The sequence below is a fragment of the Salmo salar genome, chromosome ssa09 (assembly GCF_905237065.1).
Source record: "Salmo salar chromosome ssa09, Ssal_v3.1, whole genome shotgun sequence".
Lineage (NCBI taxonomy): Eukaryota > Metazoa > Chordata > Actinopteri > Salmoniformes > Salmonidae > Salmo > Salmo salar.
In genome coordinates this window covers 122171562-122187177 of record NC_059450.1, presented here as the reverse complement: position 1 = coordinate 122187177, position 15616 = coordinate 122171562, and the positions used below count along the sequence as shown (strand labels likewise).

The 15616-nt window shown below is 42.8% G+C and overlaps 1 protein-coding gene across 2 annotated transcripts; it reads left to right on the top strand.

The window, feature by feature from the left end:
• The first annotated feature begins 442 nt into the window (after positions 1-442).
• LOC106612609 (homeobox protein meis3) lies at positions 443-9894 on the top strand. 2 transcript variants are annotated; one of them, XM_014213935.2, is made up of 13 exons: positions 443-770; positions 1208-1299; positions 4789-4928; positions 5146-5320; positions 5515-5565; positions 5761-5811; positions 6062-6211; positions 6437-6545; positions 6743-6888; positions 7498-7574; positions 7902-7960; positions 8131-8217; positions 8493-9894. In XM_014213935.2, the coding sequence occupies exons 2-13, from the start codon at positions 1288-1290 to the stop codon at positions 8681-8683; spliced, it is 1248 nt and encodes a 415-aa protein (XP_014069410.1). In that variant the 5' UTR covers positions 443-770; positions 1208-1287; the 3' UTR covers positions 8684-9894. The 2 variants fall into 2 exon arrangements, with proteins under 2 accessions (XP_014069410.1, XP_014069407.1); XM_014213932.2 differs by having other exon boundaries at positions 443-804.
• The last annotated feature ends 5722 nt before the right edge of the window (positions 9895-15616 follow it).

Sequence of the window (15616 nt, the reverse complement as noted above, 5' to 3'; positions counted from 1 at the left end):
ATGCACTGGGATGGATTGTTCCAGGGTTGTTGAATTAACGTGGCTATACAGAAATGTATCTGAATTCTGAATTGTGCGGCCAATAACCAACATGTCAATAGCCTATCAGAAAGAATCATCAGCATTTTCTGTGAATTTTACTTAATTTGACATGCTACTAAAAACAACAAATGCAGTTACTGAGAGTTGGGATACTCCAGATGCTTGAGGCAAGTGTTGGAAACAATAGTAACATTATTTCCGGTACCAGTAACTCATTAATAAATGCGCGCACTATCCTGCAGATTATGGAATATGACGAAAAAGCTGTGTTCGACTTCAAATCTTCGAGTTTTCAGACATTATCTTGTCATGGCTCAGCAGCCGTGAACGGGAGCGAATAAACTGTGCTAATGCATGCTACGTGAGTGTAGTGCGTGCCATTGGAATAAAACGAGGGGATCCTGCGTTTGTAATGCGCGAGTGTGTGTGAAAAGAAGGTGGGGGTGAGAGACCCCGTCGTGTTTTGACCCCCCAAACAACTCCCGACCACCATCTCTCCCCACATAGTCTCTGCCTCTCTCAATGTTTAAAGCAACATCACTCAAGTCGCTGTGACATTTTCCAGCCTGCCGCGACAGTCCATGGACAGCGAGAACGGCCAAAAAGGACGCTATTTCTCCTCACCAAGCATCTCGCCTGCGAGCCGGACCCAAAAACATAACGTGCGGACCTACCACAACGCTCTCGAAACCGAAGCCCATGCAGGATATCTCGAGCACGGCCTGAGAGTGACTATAGCTTATACGTCAAATCTAGGTTTCGGTGGGATATTTTATAGAATCATATTTTTCTAAAATAGTGTATTGAATTTCTGTAATCTTTGATGCCTGTATGTAACAGCCTAATGGTTTATATGTTCTTATCAGTGATATATATTGAATACACATCGCATTTATGGTCGTGGACCTCTAAGTTTGGATCATAAAGCTGCTTGCTTGCAATAAAAGTAACGATTCGATTTACTTCGGAAATATATGTAGCCTATTGTAGCCCATAGTAGCCTCGGCTATTGGTGTAGCCTAATTATGATGTACACTCTGGTTCAGCTGTTCATTTTTTCTAACCAAACCCCTTGTAAATAATGATGAGATTTAAGTGTTTGATGCTTCAACTGTTATAATTCCGCCTCTATTAGCTTATTAAAGAGCGCATTATTTTTCATCAGATCTTCTGGATACAGAACGCCTGCGCTGGACAGCGGGTCTGGTCTCATCCTTCCCGGAGTAGGATTGGCTTCCGTGTCGCATGGATAAGAGGGTAGGATGGCTGTTTACTCTATTCTACTGCATCCTTTACACTCACTCATCATGTGTAGTATCGCGGTAGTCTGTATCATTCTCTCCAGTTAATAATCTTGCTAGTTTGGTTATTATGTAGCATTTTGCCTCTTTGCTCGGTCCTTACGCGTTGACGTAGCGCCCCTCGCTGCCTGTCTACCCTCTCCCTCCCTGTCCTCCCTCGCGTAGGCCACAGCTCCCAGCTATACAGGGCCAATGTAGGCAGCAGCAATATGTCAAGGAGTTCACGTCAAGGTATTAAGGAATAACCTTATTGACATAATTGTGCATGTTCTAAATATTCCTAAATAGACTGACCTGACCTAAATCATTAGGGTCGTGTTGATATAATGTCAAGTAGCCTAGTTTGAAATGTGGAAATAGCCTATACATTTCATATAGGCTACATAGTGGCCTATACATTTCATATATTATCTTGCTTATAAATTAGCTGTTGACTTTTATATTTCAATATAGGGTCGCGTAGAAGAGAACAACTGTCAGAATGATTCTTCTCATTGTTTTACAAGGGCTTTAGGACCATAAACATATAATCAAACCAAATCAAATTGGTATGAGTCACATGCGCCGAATACAACAGGTACATTTTACCTTACAGTGAAATGCTTACATACGAGCCTCTAACCAACAATGCCGTTTAAAAATAAATACGAGTAAGAATAAGAAATTAAAGTAACAATTAAAGAGCAGCAGTAAAATAACAATAAAGAGACTATACACAGGGGGGTACCGGTACAGAGTCAATGTGCGGGGCACGGGTTAGTTAAGGTAATATGTACATGTAGGTAGAGTTATTAAAGTGACTATGTATAGATGATAACAACAGAGAGTAGCAGCGGTGTAAAAGAGGAGGGGGACAATGCAAATAGTCTGGGTAGCCATTTGATTAGATGTTCAGGAGTCTTATGGTCTATATAGCTCTTATATAGGGTGTAAAAACTCTCTCTTGATAACCATAAACCTTTATCTGGGTTTCAATATGTATAGTGTAATTTTTGAAATACAGTCTATTTAAAACTGAGAATGTGTGTGTCCTGCTGGAATTAATAGTCGATTATTGGACTAATAAAAGTAGTTGTGAAAGTGGAAAGACATGATATGTCCATATACAGTATGAGGTGTAGTGAGTAGGTCGAGGAAAAAGAGAGACAGGTGAGGCAGACCAAGTCGCTAAGTAGGTCAACTCTTTTGCTATAGTGAGTCGGCGGCTCGCGGATCCCGTTGCTATGTGCACTGTGCTACTCTTTCCTATTCCTAAAGATAATTGCCATAGTAGGCTACTCATGACATTGTATCACACACACACATAACACACACACCACTAACCCGCTGAATATCTACCACATTTTAACTTGTCAAACTCCCATGCAGTGAACTGTTGCTCTTTTCGGTATCTGTCTTGATGTTTAATTCAAACGGGAAAAAGGTAATAGGTCAGATGTAGGCTATTTGTTATCTGTGTTGTAATAACACGTTCGGCTTGCAGTTGAGTGAGGAAAGACATTTTGATGTCATATAGCCTGAGTGTCAACAGCTTCGGGTCGTGCAAATCAAAGTAGCTTTTCAGGATAGGATTTTTCGGTTTACTGTAATTAGGCCTACAGATGACAATTACGCAGTCGCTTTTCATTAACATTTTACATTTGATTTTCGTTATATTAGTCTAATTTAGTTAAGAATTTCGTAATTTACGCTAATTAAAGTCAACAAAACAGGTACTTTTGTCAATTTGATTACAATTCAGACATAGGCTACTTTAGTTCACTGAAACAAGGCCAAGAAAGTGTATCAGTCAATTATCCATAATTAGCCTAATTCTGGTTATATGCACCAAAGGGAAGTGAATTTGATAAATTATATATGTTGTCCCATGTACTGTAAAATATACAGTTTATCCCACTCTTTACAATTGGTGGCACTTGCCTGTCATTCGAGCATATTGCGATTAGGCTACCTTCAACGGAAAGAAAATAGATCCGTTTGGAAACCTGTAGAGCTTTCTGTTTTTTGCATAGACTACCTACGTGTATTAGGCCTATATGTATACTAAATAGAAAACTATTGTCACAAACTCTATCACTTTTCATTGGAATAGGTGGGGTGTTGGGACAACGGAGGATACAAATGTACATTTACGCAGGTCTACCCATTGTTGCTTTTTATTTTGAACATAGGCTACTCGAATAAAATACATTGCATTTGTCTGACAAAATGTTGGACAAAAACATATTTTCTCCTTGAGAATAATGAAACTGTTGAATGGCTTTGGAAATACAGGCTAAAGGCGAATGTTTGCAAACTTTGTTTTTGCCAACAGGCAATCTGGTGGAAAGTGATTTGTATGTATTGAATATATTGCACATTGCAAGTTCAAACAAGGATTTGTATAGTTTCTTCTATCTGATTTATTAAGTAAAACAACTGCGAGAACAAAATATGAAGGATGCGCCTGCTGTTATATATCAATCCACTGGTCTGTGGTTAATGTCAGCGTTAATATTTATTATATATGTAATAGCCTATGTGGTAAAAAAAACATGTTCAACTTAGTTGCCGAGAAAATGAAATGATATAGCTTATGCCTATATATTCGTATAGAAAACTAAGCTCTCTCTTTGAACTATCATGATAAATATGAGGATTGCAGTTCATTCTAATCGTATTAACATTGTAAGTGTTTCTCACATTTGAAGCTCAGCCTCATGCCTTTTGGGACAATTTGAAGAATTCGTCATGTTGATTTCGATGCTTTGATCCGTTGACGCACAGCGGCTACAGTCGCACTGTAATCGGAGAGCTCCTGTAAAGAAAGGCGCGGAATCTGATATTGGCGATTGCGTTAATAGCGAGTATCCATGAAACAAAAGGTGGCCCGACAAAACCGCAGAGCAGGTGCACGCTGTGATCACGCAGCCATATGGGACTATGATTGGCCATACTTTAATCCAGGAGAAAAGCCTTGGAGACTGAAGTCAGCTACAGTTTAACACACATCAGCCCGGTGAGGTTGAGAGAGATATGAGACTGACAGAGTGTGTGAGAGATAGAGAGCGTAGGCTCATGTTTATGTATGAATCTCTGTGTGTTTGTTTATCTCATGTCAATTGTCCCAGTGTGGATGTCGCTTTTCCCTCTGAAAAACTGCTCAGCAAGGAGCCTCTAGTCAGAAAATTAGCTACGGCTTCGAAGTGATCTGCTTCCATATTCACAGGGGGCCTCATCTCCTAATTTCTCTCTCTCTCTTTCATTCTTGCTCTCTCTCACACACACACACACACACACACACACACACACACACACACACACACACACACACACACACACACACACACACACACACACACACACACACACTCTTGCTCCACTTCTCTCCACAACAAAATGCAGATGATTAAAATACACCAGACACACATGTTCAGTCTGTTATGTCTCTCCCCCTGTTCCTCAGTATGAAGACCTGGTGCACTACTCAGGGTCAGAGGGCATGCCCGTGGGGGGGTATGGAGAGGCCATGAGGTCACTGCACCCCTCTCACTATGGCCACACTGTCCCAGATTCCCTCAAACACCACAGGGACCAGATCTATGGGTGAGCAGAAAAGAACTAATTCACTGCAGTTTGTGTGTGTGTGTGTTTGTTAATTTCTTTTTCATTCTAACAGTATGCATGTACATTTACTATCAGTGTGCTCTGTGCCTATATACATTTGCTGGGATGTGTGTGTGTATTGTGTACATGCATGTGTGTGAAGACAGCGAGAGAGAGAGAGTGTGTGTGTGTGCCTACGTTAACTCTGTGTGCACAGTCATCCCCTGTTTCCATTGCTGGCCCTGGTGTTTGAGAAGTGTGAGCTGGCCACCTGCTCCCCGCGGGACGTCACATCCCACTCAGTCCCTCCCCACCTCCAAGGCCTGACCAATCACAGTGATGTATGCTCCTCAGACTCCTTCAACGATGACATCGCAGCCTTCGCCAAACAGGCGAGTTACATCTCCACGAGCCAATCAGAGAACAGCTGTGTACTGTATGTGGGATGTATCATAGTGACAAGGATTCATGATTAGATTAGATTTGAGATTAGAAGGTCAATAGTCACATGTACAGGGAAAATCTTAACCTCCAAGCTCCAACCATTATCCAAATGACCGTGGACGTCTTTCCTCGTGTGATTCAGATTCGCTCAGAGAAGCCCATTTTTTCTACAAATCCTGAACTGGACAACCTGGTATGAAAATAAATACACATGTGTATACTTTAACAGCAAAAGAACCAAATGCTTATAGCCTACATGTAGCGACACACAGTAACTTAGAAATCGATTAAGAATAACTCACACGCATGTTTTTCAGTCATAGTAATATTCTAGGCTACAATATGGAATAGCTGGTGTTCATAGCTACCAATCTGTTGTTCTCCTCAGATGATCCAGGCCATCCAGGTACTACGTTTCCACCTGTTGGAGCTGGAAAAGGTGTGCTTCTTCATTCATCTAAAATATAGTCTCTCTCTCGCTCTCGCTCTCTGTCTCTGACTCTGTCTCTCTTTCTGTCTGTCTGTTGCTCTCGTTCTCTCTCTCTCCTCTTACCCTTTATGATTCAGACTAGTGACTGCTGAATGCAGGCAAACCAGATATGATCAGCTGTCACACACCTAAACCACACACTACTATACTATTTCCTGACACCATTTCTTCTCCCCATTCCTCGTCTTCTTTTCTCCAGGTTCATGACCTGTGTGATAACTTCTGCAATCGCTACATCACCTGCCTGAAGGGCAAGATGCCCACAGACCTGATTCTGGATGACAGGGAGGGCGGGTCCAAGTCTGACGTGGAGGATTTCACTGGCTCCTGCACTAGTCTGTCAGAGCAGGTAGGTGACACTTGAATGACGATTGGCTAGCAGATTTCACACTATATCTCTCTCTCAATATGTCTCTGAAAAAGACACCGATGAAGCCCTGTCAGGCAAAACACTTGTCCCTGAAGAGGGAATAAATGGTGCTTTCTTTGACTACAAATACTGAGTGCGGACCTTCTTCATTCTCCTGTTCATCTCAATATGTTTCTCTCTCTTTCCTTCCCTCGCTCTCTGTAGAATCAGTCGTGGTTGCGGGACCCAGATGACTGTGCGTCCACTCCACTAGGGACCCCTGGCATGTCGTGTGGCCTGCCTTCACACAGCACAGACAACTGCAGCGATACGGGTACCTCTAACACACTAACTCATACACACGCCTGCACAAACACACACTTGTCTTTTCAAACACTCACGCTAACAACATAATCGACATACACAAATAGACCTGACATCAACGCACGCACGCACGAGCGCGCACGCACGCACGCACACACACACACACACGTACTGTGCTAATGCCATATCTCTATTGTCCTCTGGCAGGGGATGGTTTGGATGGGGGCTTGGCCTCCCCCAGTACGGGAGAGGAGGACGATACGGACCGAGACAGAAAGAACAGCAAGAAGAGGGGCATTTTCCCCAAACTGGCAACCAACATCATGAGGGCATGGCTCTTCCAGCATTTATCGGTGAGAAAAGAGAGACAGTAGAAAGAATAGTGAGAGAAGAATGAGATAAAAGCAGAGGGGAGCCGAGAGGAGAGGAACGAGGGAGAGGAGGAAGGGGATATTGTTCACATAATGCAAAAAAAGAAGTTGAAAATGGAATGAAATGACAGAGATAATGTGTGAAATAGAGGTTCAATATTGAATAGTTCTGAACAGAGAGAGAACAATTTATGGTGAATTGAAGTCATTCTGGTAATTAGCAGTTATATTAAAAAACTCTAGTCATTCTCATTAATTATGACTGTGTGTGTGAGTGAGTGAGTGAGTGAGTGAGTGAGAGTGAGTGAGAGAGAGTGAGAGAGAGATGAATTCAGATATAATGTCAGTCATTAGTATTCATCTAATGGTTGTAGAACTCCCATATTTATTTCATACATGCTTTGGGTTTTAAATTCTACATAGATACTTGTGGAGCCATTTGTGTGTGGTGTATGTATGAGCCAAAATTATACATTTGATGATTTTATGCAATGATAATCTATGCCAAAAGCAAAGGCTAGACATGCTCTTGCTGAATCTCAACCAGTTTGGCAAATACATAATGCCCTTGTTCTGAATGTCCCTTCCCAGCACCCATACCCCTCAGAGGAGCAGAAGAAGCAGCTGGCACAGGACACAGGCCTGACCATCCTGCAGGTCAACAACTGGTCAGTATCCCCTGATCAATAACCAATGATCAGCTCTGTGTTTTACTACAGTACTGTGTCCCTTGTCGCCCGGACCTTAGCATGACCTCCACTGACCCCATCAATACTGATCAATCCATTATCACCCAGAGATCCATACTCCCTCTGTCCTAATGGGGATTGACGGTGAACCATGAAGGGGTTAAGTGGTTGTAAAAGTGAAAGGTTAATATTCCCAGAGTTAGTCCTTTTCTCCATTAACTGACTCTCCTTCCATTCAATTCTCCTCCTCTTTGTGTTCTCTGCTCCTATTCTCCCCCTTTTTCATATCCCCACCTTCCTCTCCAGGTTTATCAATGCAAGACGGAGAATAGTACAGCCCATGATTGACCACTCAAATCGCTCAGGTGATAATGACCACCGTATTCCCTCCTCTAATGTATTGTTACTGATGTATCTATACATTCCTAGGTTGTATTGATGCAATATGTGTGTATTTTGAATGCAGATGTGTGTAGCTGATCGATATGGACATTCAGGTTAGGTGAATAATGTGGGTGTGTGTTTGGTTGACCAGGTCAAGGTGGTCCTTACAGCCCAGAGGGAGCAGCACTGGGGGGCTATGGACTGGACGGCCAAGCCCACCTGGGTCTCAGGGCAGCAGGTAAGAGACAGAGATAAGAACGACTGGGTCATGTTCATTAGGCAACAAGGAGAAGAAAATGGACTGAAGCAGGGAGGCACTACCAGAACTCCAATAAGAAACGCTCTTTTCCATTTTCCCATTTGAAAAGGTTTTGCTATGGTGTGCCAGACTGAACATGACCCTAGTGTTTTTACCAATAATTTGGTGGACACGTTCGGTGGTATGTTGCTGTACAGTACCTCCTAATATAAATTCCTCTCTCTCTCGCTCTGTCTCTCTCTCCCCCTCCACAGGTCTTCAGGGGATGCCGTCTCTTCCTGGAGAGTACCCCGGGGCCCTGCTGTCCCAGTCTGGCTACCCCCACGCCGGCCCGTCCCTGCACCCCTACCCCGGCCCCCATCCCGCCATGCTGCTGCACCCGCCGCCCCACCCCCACCCCGCCGATCCCCTCATAGGCCAGGGCCTGGACATACACGCCCACTAACTGAGAAGGAAGGGTGTGAAGGAGAGTGGAGAGAGGAGAGAGGAGAGAGGAGAGGGGAGGGGAGAGAGGGGCCATCCTGGAGGAGATGGGGGCTCTCACACCCGCCACCCGCTAACTACGACAGCATGGTGTAGTCCAAATGTTTACATTCCCGCCGTAAGACACTGACTTCCACAGTCACTCAACCCACTCAAGCCATTGTCTGCAACATGCATACACTTCCCTTAACATACCACCGCTGGCCCCTCTTATACCATCAATAACATACTTACATTCTATCTCAGACGTAGACAAAGACACACACCACACTGAGCCCTTGAGTGTGAGCCAAGCCCACTTCAGGGTGGAAGAGGCGAGCGTCCTCAGCCCCTTCCCTCTCTACATACTCTATGGTGACAGTGAGCTGTCTGACACCCAGGATAGCGCCCCCTCTAGGAGCATAGAGGAACACCCCACACGGACCACTGACCAGCCAACTTGCCTCTCTCTCCCACCTGGCCTACTGGCCAACCAAACGGAAAGACACAGGTCAGACACACAGCTCCCGATCTGCCTGGGTCACCTTAACCTCCATAACTCTTATGACCTCACACAGCCCAGGCTTGAAGCGTTGTGATTGGACAGAACGCCAGTGATACACTCTAACCTCTATCCTCCACGCCCCAGGCCACACCCAGTCTTCCCACACCGACAACTGTCACACACACACCCACCTTATTTCATTTGACTTTTTTTAGATCTGTTTTTGTATTTATATGTGTCAGAGAGATGGGACCTGACAAAAGTCCTGTGAACGGTGATCTTCCAGGGTATCACTCTGCATGACTCTTGTACACTATGAATGAGCTCAATTTGTCTCTCTCAATTTGTTCAAGGACGTACCTTGGTTTGTTTAAATATGTTGGAATGAGTTGATCACTTACCTCCTTAAGATCCTGTCAGACATGAATAGTAGAGTTTACTGTGGGATCCACACCGTAAGCCAAACAGTGAACACGCACACGATCCTGTCGGACCATTTCATGGTCCATGTTATCTGCCGTTGTGTTTGAGGAGGACAGCCAAAGGACTTTACACATGCTGCATCTTCCTCAGTCCCTTATGGGTCTCTGATAAAATAATTTATTTCCAAATGTTGATGACAATAATTGATGATAACGATGTTACAGTTATGATTTTGCTTATAGTATTAAAACCTTTCTTTTGTAAAAGTGTGTGAATTACTTTTTCTTTGAGTTTGCCATCCAATTATTCGCTGTCAGATGTGAAAAGTCAACACAGTAATGAAATACACAAATCAGTATTAGGTAATCTTGAAAATATTCACATTTTCTTCCTGGTACAATCACATGTCATTAGTATATGCTAATTGGCTAATTTTCAATTGATGTATGCTGCAGTTTTGTACGCACTTTTCTTATTTATCTCTACTAGCCTAGCATCTTCCCTGACCTCTCTCCCTTAGTTTAGCTCTTTGTTAATTTTTTACTCCGTCTTTCCACATTCCTTCCTCATTCACTTTATACCTCCTCCCATCTGCAGGGCCATGTGCAACAAGGTTCAAATCCATGCCAAAGTGATTACTCATTAAATGTCAAACACAATTCAAAAGCATTTGGCCTGGCCTAAACCCTCCTCCTCCACCCGGCCATCCATTCAATCCCCACCTCACCCCTGTCCTGTGATAGATGCAGCCTGCAGCAGGGGTCAGAGTTCATACAAGGGTCAACAGGAAATGGCCTGGCTTTATGACCCTCAGGGCTAACTCCAAGTCCCACCACATATTTTCCTGTCCACACACGCATACGCCTTGACCATCTTGACACTCTCTCTTTTTTTGTGTGTAACCCTTGCCATGCTAGTCCTGTCCCAGCTATAAATGTAGTCCCCAATCCATGGACACACAGTTGGTTCATCATTTGTTGCACTGCAGGTCCATTGTTTACATCGAGCTTCCTGAACATATGTAAGAGTTCATTTATGAATGTGTTCCTCTTGCTTATTATCTATGTAAAGTGACTTTGGAGCTGGAAAAGCACTTACAATTATTATTTAAACACCATAGTCCCATAGAGAACATAAGTGACTGTATGATAGTCTGAAGGAGATCTCAGACCCAACAACAAACAGACAGACAGCAGGAGTGAGATGCTATTCATACTGTTTTCACTTTATGATTGCTTTTGATAGCTAGAGTCCGTAGCCTCACACAAACACAAAATCCATTAGCTAGTGGAAATTGCATTGCATAAATGTGCCAATACTGGGAAAGAGAAGGGAGAGAGAACAGTGTGTACAGCCACAGAGATCAGTGAGGGAACATATAGCGTGAAGTCATTATGGCAACTAAGTCTATCTTAATAATGAAATAACCCAAACTGGAGGAACTGGAAGGCTAGAGCAGGAGAAAATATTTTAAAAACACATTTTGGGGGAATACAGCTTTAAAAATATATATGTATATTGTAAATATAACAGTAACCTAACCTTAATGTAAACCAGATGTATTCAATATTTGTGAGAACATTATACAAATATAATGAATCCCAGCAGGAGTTTGGCAGACATGTGTTACAGATTATTTGTGTTACAGAAATACAATGGCTAAACAATATTGCTTCCTATTTTTAAGTCTTCATATGAGCAACTCTGTATTTGAGGATTGTGTTTTGAGAATAAAACCTATGCATACTGTATGTGTATCAGTGCTATAGCTAATAGGTCTGAATGAATGAAAAGGTGCACGAAAAGAGGAAAAATATAAATTTTGCTTAGATGTCTGTGTGTGTGGTTTGTTTTTAAGAGGAATGCGGAATGTGTGTGCGCGCGCAAGTGTGTTTGTGTGTGTGTGTGTGTGTGTGTGTGTGTGTGTGTTTGCGGAGGAGGGCCTCTGGTGGTCATTAATCATTCAATTACACACCTGTCAGAGTTCAGACAAGGGGGAGAGAGCTGCACACAGGGGGGAGGAGAGGGAGAGAAAGAAAGAGTGAGAGAAAGCTAGAGGAAAAGTGTCCGACTACAAAGCCTCAACAGGGGGAAGCGGTTTGTGACAACGAGTGAAAGAGCAGAATAGGACAAAAGGGACAAACAAAATAAGAGTGGAGGCCAGAGAGACAGTGACAGACAGAGCAGCTCGGTGACGTGCTGTCCCATATGGAACGACCATAGTCCGAGCAGACAGGTCAGGATCCAACGACAACGCTCCGCTCGCTTTCACAAGCCTTCATTAAAAATCATGCAGGACGATGTAGAAAGGAACCATTTTATCTGTCAGCCAGAGAGGGGAAAACAAGAGTTGGTAGCTCCTACTGTCGTGTACCACAGAGTTCAAATACTGTTTCCAGCCTGGGAACAGCCAGGATGTGTAGCAGCCTGATGATGCATAAACTGGAGTAATGTCGTGAATAATTGATTGAAAAGTGTTTGGTCCTGATTCACAAATGTCTCTCATCTATTTATCACTATTAGGAGAGGCTGCCAGGCCCATTAGAACAGCTGCTCGTTAGATGCCTGTCAATCAAGGGGGAGGGGAGAACACCCACCAGGCACACTGATACTGGTATACATTTAGTGTGAGGAACAAGTGTTTGTGATATACTGTTTAGTGTGAAGATTCATGTTTTTCCAAAATGTGTGTGTGACTGTCTATTGTTCTGGCGTTGCCTTGTGCTTGGGATGTGCATGTACTTTGTGCGTGCGAGTGGGTACCTTTGTGTGACCATCTTTCTCTCACTCTGCATCAGGACGGCCTCTATGTTTAGCTGCAGCTAGCTAGCGAAGTCCTAATTTTAAAAGCTTCAGGCGTCTGCCATCTGTGTGCTCGTCACCGCCATATATCAAATTCACGGCTGGACTGAATGTTTAATATAGTCCCATGTATGCATAATATATCAAGTGATCATGTATGTAGGTGTGTGTGTAGTAGGTAAAGTCTCAGCCACTGTTCCTCCATCAGTCTCTCTCTCATCAGGTTTGACTGGGCTGATGAAGGGCCCAGATGTTTCTTAGACCTGGTTAAAAGATCGAAAAGCAGGCAGAATGCCAGATGTCTCATTAGGCAAATTTGATTAGGTTGCTCATTTAAAATTCTGAATGAGGCGGTTCCATATGTATGAATGTATGGGAGGGCATGTGTCTGTGTGCATTCATTTGCATACGAGGCATTCTGTATAAGTAATTGCATGTGTATGTATACATTACAGTATGCCCGTGTGTGTGTGTGTGTGTGTGTGCGCGTGCGCACGCGGGGGCTTGTTTGTGTGTTGTCTGTGTCTATGTGGTAGAGGTACCATGTGCCTGTGTATGGTAATACATGGTCTTGTATATATTACAGTATGTGTCTGTGTATGGTAATACATGGGCTTGTATATATTACAGTATGTGGTCTGTGTATGGTAATACATGGGCTTGTATATATTACAGTATGTGTATGGTAATACATGGGCTTGTATATATTACAGTATGTGTCTGTGTATGGTAATACATGGGCTTGTATATATTACAGTATGTGTCTGTGTATGGTAATACATGGGCTTGTATATATTACAGTATGTGTCTGTGTATGGTAATATATGGGCTTGTATATATTACAGTATGTGTCTGTGTATGGTAATACATGGGCTTGTATATATTACAGTATGTGTATGGTAATACATGGGCTTGTATATATTACAGTATGTGTCTGGTAATACATGGGCTTGTATAGATTACAGTATGTGTCTGTGTATGGTAATACATGGGCTTGTATATATTACAGTATGTGTCTGTGTATGGTAATACATGGGCTTGTATATATTACAGTATGTGTCTGTGTATGGTAATACATGGGCTTGTATATATTATAGTATGTGTATGGTAATACATGGGCTTGTATATATTACAGTATGTGTCTGTGTATGGTAATACATGGGCTTGTATATATTACAGTATGTGTCTGTGTATGGTAATACATGGGCTTGTATATATTACAGTATGTGTCTGTGTATGGTAATACATGGGCTTGTATATATTACAGTATGTGTCTGTGTATGGTAATACATGGGCTTGTATATATTACAGTATGTGTCTGTGTATGGTAATACATGGGCTTGTATATATTACAGTATGTGTCTGTGTATGGTAATACATGGGCTTGTATATATTACAGTATGTGTCTGTGTATGGTAATACATGGGCTTGTATATATTACAGTATGTGTCTGTGTATGGTAATACATGGGCTTGTATAAGGACCTGTCTGCTCCACTGTTCACTCTTTAACGTCAAAGTATTCTGATGTGCAGATGTCTAGACTGCTGTTTTTACTGTATGCCAACATAATTTCACATTTGACCATCCTAAAGCATGAAAAATAATGTTGATTAAAATTAAAAACAGAGTACATATTACACATAACGTAATACAATCTGATCAACAGTTATTTCTTGATAGCTATTAATTCAGGCATCTCAACACATTTCTCAAACTCCTTATGCACTAATAAGCTCCACTATTATGGTTGACTATTGCAACCCAGAGGAAACGGACAAAAGTGGTGTGGTACTGCAACCTAGTGGTTAACATGGAAAACACACCAACAGTGTTCTAACCATGGAGCCAGCCTGCTGAAAGCCTCCATGCTTTGCCCCAATTTTTAACCTTTATTTAACAAGGCAAGTCAGTTAAGAACTAATTCTTATTTACAATGACGGCCTACCAAAAGGCCTCCTGCGGGGACGGGGGCCTGGGATTAAAAATAAAACAAAAAAATACAATATAAATATAGGACAAAACACACAACACAACAAGCGAGACAACACAACACTACATAAAGAGAGACCTAAGACAACATAGCATGGCAGCAACACATGACAACACAGCATGGTAGCAACATAACAACAACATGGTAGCAACACAACATGGTAGCAGAACAAAACATGGTACAAACATTATTGGGCACAAACAACAGCACAAAGGGCAAGAAGGTAGAGACAACAATACATCACGCAAAGCAGCCACAACTGTCAGTAAGAGTTTCCATGATGGAGTCTTTGAATGACGAGATTGAGATAAAACTGTCCAGTTTGAGTGTTTGTTGCAGCTCGTTCCAGTCGCTAGCTGCAGCGAACTGAAAAGACGAGCGACCCAGGGATGTGTGTGCTTTGGGGACCTTTAACAGAATGTGACTGGCAGAATGGGTGTTGTATGTGGAGGATGAGGGCTGCAGTAGATATCTCAGATAGTGGGGAGTGGGGCCTAAGAGTGTTTCAACCAGTGGGTCTTGCGACGGATATACAGAGATTACCAGTTTACAGAGGAGTATAGAGTGCAGTGATGTGTCCTACAAGGAGCATTCGTGGCAAATCTGATGGCTGAATGGTAAAGAACATCTAGCCGCTCAAGAGCACCCTTACCTGCCGATCTATAAATTATGTCTCCGTAGTCTAGCATGGGTAGGATGGTCATCTGAATCAGGGTTAGTTTGGCAGCTGAGGTGAAAGAGGACCGACTACGATAGAGGAAACCAAGTCTAGATTTAACTTTAGCCTGCAGCTTTGATATGTGCTGAGAGAAGGACAGTGTACCTTCTAGCCATACTGCCAAAGTACTTGTATGAGGTGACTACCTCAAGCTCTAAACCCTCAGAGGTGGTAATAACACCTGTGGGAAGAGGGGCATTCTTCTTACCAAACCACATGACCTTTGTTTTGGAGGTGTTCAGAACAAGGTTAAGGGTAGAGAAAGCTTGTTGGACACTAAGAAAGCTTTGTTGTAGAGCATTTAACACAAAATCCGGGGAGGGGCCAGCTGAGTATAAGACTGTATCATATGCATATAAATGGATGAGAGAGCTTCCTACTGCCTGAGCTATGTTGTAGATGTAAATTGAGAAGAGTGTGACCTAGGATTGAGCCTTGGGGTACTCCCTTGGTGACAGGCAGTGGCTGAAACAGCA